Raw genomic sequence first — 5,468 nt, 5'->3', positions numbered from 1 at the left:
ACTTTGTAGGTCAAAATGTTATAGTAAGTGGGCCAACAACTACAGCCCATTATTAATAGAGGGTAAATTCATGTGCTGATGTTGCAATACATACCAGTGCTTTCTACTTCAAATACGTTACCACGGTTACACTCTGGGTACACAGGGGACACTGGGGTCTGGAAAAGGGTCCCATGTCTTGAAAACATCCTGTTGTAGTTTTTGCTTCTCATTTTGCTGCACAGTACATTTGAAAAGTATCTTAACAAATGTTTATATCTACAGTCGACTGATGTCCCAATTTAAGACAAACCAAACTGTCTCAGGGTCACGATTTTCTTCACCATCAGTTGTATCTCAAGTCTGACTAGCTCCTTTCACTCCAAAAGCAACTACACAAACGTTAGCATTGCTCCTTCACAGGTGCTGTGTCAGTGCTGTGTCAGTGCTCCAGTGAGCCAGAGCAGGACCTGGCTGGTCAATTAAGGAACCAGGAAGTTGAATACTGAAGTTTGTTATCCACAGCTCCAGAGAAGCCACATCTGAGCAGTAATCATAAATCTACAAAAGTATTCTAAGGTTAGGCCATTTTCAATAGCACTGGCCTCATGAATAGCTCATGACAAACTGCAGCTGTCTTCCCTCTCCTCCTCGAAAAGGTTCCAGAAACACAAAAGGTCACAAATCTGTCTTCCAAGGCGGTTTCCCACGAAAGAGCAAATTTATTGAGACAAAATGTATGTAAGTGCATGTTGCACTTTTGTGTTTCTCTGACAGTTACTTCTTGAGCAAAGATGTTCTCCATATTTCTCCCCAGAGCATATCCTGAGTATACAGCAATAATCATTCTCATTTAGACACAGTACTTAAATCAAATGAAAACTTAATAGTCTATTAGAGTGAGTGGTACACTGCTGGTTCATTTCGCAAATGTCCATAGTTCATATCATTGATCTGGATGATTGTAAGAAATATATTCACATAATTCTTTAAGAAAATTACATTTTACACAATACATGCTTTGTTGGGGCAGTTATATTAAAAAAATATATATTATCCAATGTTGGATGCTATCAGACCAAGCTTTGAAATAAACAAAATAAGCCATCCCTGTATTAGGTCATTTAAGACTTTGAGTCATCTGAAACATTGCTTTAAATCAAAATGTTTTCTGCACATATATGCCAGGTTATAAAAATAAGCTTGTATGATTCATTAGGCATTTTGCACTGTGAAATGTAGCTAATTTATTGGCTTAATGCAGTTCAGCACATTGTAGTCCAAGTATAAACTCAACCAAAACCCACAATAGAAATTAATTTAGTGAAAATTCCATTGTTTTGTATTTATGTGTTGAACTGCATTGCAGTATGCAGGCACTTACTCATTTCCTCTACAGTAGTCAACAACCAGTAACTTATTTCTACTTTGACATTATTTGTGGCTGTCCTATGCAAGAAATTTCCCTCTCTTCAATGAAACAAATATAAAGTAGATCTTCTATTGATGAAGCTTTGGAGGCTGCTTTTCTCTCAAATGTAGTCAGAATAAATTAATGTTCTACTTAAATCCAATATTAAGGCAATAGAGACACGTGGCATTGAGTTACTTTGAGTTTAGTAAGTACCATTACAGTCATGTACATGTCCTGATTACAAAGAAAATACTCAACTGATAATTATTCATGTAATCAAATCTGACCCAGAATCAGCCCTAAGGCACAGTGCAGTAAACAACCCCTGACAAAAGAACAGTGTAAAATACTCAGGACGCTCCTTTGATTATCACCATGACCATGCAGTCCTCCTCTGATTTGGCAAAGGCTTTAGCCGCAGCATCCACAAACTGCTGCGAGAACTCACAGGGAGGGAAAGCATGAAGCACTCCAGCGTGGTCCTTATCTTGAGAGCTGCCCCCCACAGGGAGGCTGATGATGCCAGCCGCCTCCTTCTGCTTCAGATAAGAGACCAGGTTTTTCAGTGGCCTCTCAGTCGAGTTGCTGTCTGCGGCCTCCTCGGTTTTCCCTGGAACAGCCAGGAGGATGGCGTATCCACCAGAACCCGCTGCTTTGATGCGACGAGAGACTTCATCCAGTTTGGGTTGATCCAGGCGCAGGCGCTGTGCAATCTTCAGCTGGGACACAGGGCCCCCAGTGGAGCCCTCCACGAGCAGGCTGCTAGTCAACTCCAAATCTCCCTCCAGCAGGTGCAGCGAGGTGGGGAAACTGCTGTTCTTCAGCAGTAGGACACCCTGCCACACTGGGCTCAGCTTCTGTGCGGTCCGTTTGGCGGTCTGGGCAGTCTTTGATGAGAGAGTGCGGTCTGTGCGCTCATCCTGTTTGCTGGGGCTTTTACCAGAATCACTGACTCTGCGTCCATGCTCTCGGTCCGAGCTGGGCCTGCTCGGGCTGGAAGTCCTTCTCCTCTTCTCTCCAAAGTCATGATTGTTCCTTTCTTTAACAGGAGAGGGCCGACCTGAACGAGGCAGGCGCTCAGAGTCACTGTAGCGTCCATCCCGGCTGCTGCCCCCAGGGCTACGCTCTAATGAGTTACCATGGCGACGGGGGACAAAGTCACAGTGGTCCGGAGAACGATCGTGCCGCCAGCCGTCCTCCAAATGTCTCCTTTTGCGGCCCTGTAGGTCCCGCTCATGCTCAATGGTCCAAAAGTCTCTGGAATGACGGTCCACGCGGTCTATGTGGTCAAACGGGGGACCTCTCATCCTCTCATGAATGTTGAGGCCTGACCACTCGGAGGTGTATGGGTCTCTGTCCCTGAAGCGGGCTGGAAGAGGAGGAGACCTGTCCCTCAGTCTTACAGGGTCTGGTAGTCTGTGGGCAAAGGGCTCAGGGACTAGGTCAAAGTGGGACACTGGAAGTGGTAGCTGCATGTACGACTCTTGCTGGTAGCGAGGCTCAGCTTCTGCAAAGTCCACTCTGAGTCTACGGTCTGGGCCTCCCAGAGGAAAGCCGTGCATGTGAGTCCAAGCTGCCTGTGCTGCATCCAGGCTCTCATACTGAATATATGCCCAAGCATCCCCTTTTCTGTAGTCTATAGTCCTAATGGTCCCAAAGCGGTCAAACTCTTTGGCCAGAGCAGCAACAGGAACCCAAGGGCCAAGGCCTCCAACCCACAGCCTGGTGGTGGGTGTGGGCTTTCCATAACCGATCTTAATGGGACTGTGACCCACAACCTTCCCAGACATAGCCAGTTTTGCTCGATGGGCCATGTCCAAGTTTTCAAACTTGATAAATCCATAAGTGTTGGATTGGCCTCGCGCTGCTCTCTTTATGTCGACCTCTGTAATGACTCCAAAGCGGTCAAACGCTCTGCGCAGGTCACTCTCGGTCAAACTCACGTCAAGGTTTCCCAGAAACAGAGTCCGGTTTGGCCTTTGTCCGTCCTCAGAATTCAACAAGTCATCATCACGAAAGCACTCCGGAATGAAAGGTGGTCTGCTGCGATTGTCATAAAAATCTCTGTCCCGCTCCAGGTCCCTGAGATGCGGCGGTGCAGTAGGGGGGAGGCGACCCAGGGCTAGCTGCTGAAGGCGGTAGTCCCTGTAGCCCACAGCGGGCGAGAGCGGCCTTTGAGGGTGCGGGGGCCTTTGACTTGGGAGAAATCTGTCTTTGGAAACGGGAGAACGGCTCCTCCTGCGGTTCATGTAAACAGTCTCAATTTTTAAAGGGCGATCATAAAGCACAAGACGTCCACGAGCGTGTTTGGCTGCGCGTGCGTCATCTGGTCTCCGGAAGTTGACAAACGCTACTGTCTCGTCGTTTTCTCGGCTGATTTTAACACTGACGTCTCCAAACTTTTTAAACTCATCGAACAGCCCGTCCTCTATCTCCTCGTCATTGAGCTGATTGCCCAGTTCGCTTATTTTCAAAGTCTTGTACTCACATTCCGTGTTTGGCAGAGGCCGTGAAGTGGAGCGGGCTTCGGGAGAAATATCAGCGCCGCCGTGCGGTTTAGCTGCATAGTCGTATCCACGACTAGTCCTTCCAGATGAATTATGCTCCACGTCCCTCATGTCTCTTTTATCTGAGTGAATATTCCGCCTCGAAGAAGCGCCGCTTTGGACAGAGCTGTTGCTACCAGAAACTGATAGCGATCCAGATTTCTTGCCGCTCGAGTGGTTTCCTCCTCGGTCTCTTCCTTCATCCGGAGCCCGGGTGCGCTTTTTTATTGGCGATCTCTCCTTCCCTTTCATTTCTAAAGGCCGAAGTCTTTCGAAAACACGATGTTAAGTGTCTAGTTAGAGTTCAATTAAACCCAAACAAACTTGATTATTTGTTGCTTACTCAGATGGGTGACACGTCCGCCATCTTAGATCTACTGGCACTACTGTACCGGACGTCCCGCCCCTCCACTGTCGCAGACACGTGATTGGCTGCCAGGAATGTCACATGATTTAAGATGAAGCCCATTCGCTTATTGTCAATCTGGGTGCGGCTCAGTTTTGGGTTCAAAGTACAAAATAGTAATAAAGTTTTGATAACTTTAGCATAAAACCATAAATAATTCAGTCACATCATATCAACAATCATATCCTTATTTAGACATTTTATCCTCTTTAGTAGGTAGGTCTCTAGCAGACACGTCACACCTAATATTAAGGGCGAGACTATCCAGCTCATATACCTATTTCACATATCAGGACTTTAATTACTCCTTCAATCATTTCGCCTCACTTCAACACTGTTGTATTCTTAGTTGTGTAATAGTAAGCCTCAAATCTTTTCTAAGTGAAACGCCTATTTTACCACCAGATGGCGGTAGGCCCTATTCTAATCCCTTAAATATTATACTACTTAACCTATAATAATTTTGAGAATTTACCCAGCAATGACCGATATGTATCCAATCGGTTATTTATTTATTTATTTATTTATTTATTTATTTATTTATTTATTTATTTATTTATTTATTTATTTATTTATTTTTGTATTTGTTTGTTTGTTTGTTTGTTTGTTTGTTTGTTTGTTTGTTTGTTTGTTTGTTTGTTTGTGAGACTATATGATTCTTTTTTCCAACGGCGAAAACAGACAGCGTAGGTTTATACTTTTTATAACTTTGTAATTCTTTAAACTTCATACATACAACAATATTCTGGAAACCTATTTTCAGAGGGTTATGTTGACAAAACAGGAGCTTGCCCTCAGTGTGTGTGGCCCCAGTGTGAGCTGGCTCCTCTTTGAGTCACCATCTGCTAGAGTTTGTCTGCACATTGTTACAAATGTCCTTGACAAAGACAATGTACTAATTTCTACTCTTCCATCCATAGCCCTTGAAAGTCCCTTTTTTATGTTGTTCTATTTTTGAAGAATTAACATGGACACAAGCAATACACTTAATGATATTTAGTGGTTGTCAGAAAACATCTCGGCTTGATTACAATATTGCTGTTAATAACACTAAAACTGGCACTGAGCATTGGGGAGTGTTTTGATACTACAGCACTCTGTTTTGTGTGAAGGGTGTGTGGAA

General features: G+C 44.5%; 1 protein-coding gene across 1 annotated transcript; it reads right to left on the bottom strand.

Annotated features, from left to right (window-relative positions):
* Nucleotides 1-681: 681 nt before the first annotated feature.
* Nucleotides 682-4,323, bottom strand: LOC117370692 (RNA-binding protein 15-like). Its single transcript, XM_033966183.2, has one exon. The coding sequence runs from the start codon at nt 4,189-4,191 to the stop codon at nt 1,744-1,746; it is 2,448 nt and encodes an 815-aa protein (XP_033822074.1). The 5' UTR covers nt 4,192-4,323; the 3' UTR covers nt 682-1,743.
* Between the last annotated feature and the right edge of the window lie 1,145 nt (nt 4,324-5,468).

This window comes from Periophthalmus magnuspinnatus, chromosome 5 (assembly GCF_009829125.3).
Source record: "Periophthalmus magnuspinnatus isolate fPerMag1 chromosome 5, fPerMag1.2.pri, whole genome shotgun sequence".
Classification (NCBI taxonomy): domain Eukaryota; kingdom Metazoa; phylum Chordata; class Actinopteri; order Gobiiformes; family Gobiidae; genus Periophthalmus; species Periophthalmus magnuspinnatus.
The sequence above is the reverse complement of the archived record's forward strand: the minus strand, read 5'-3'. Positions and strand labels throughout refer to the sequence as shown.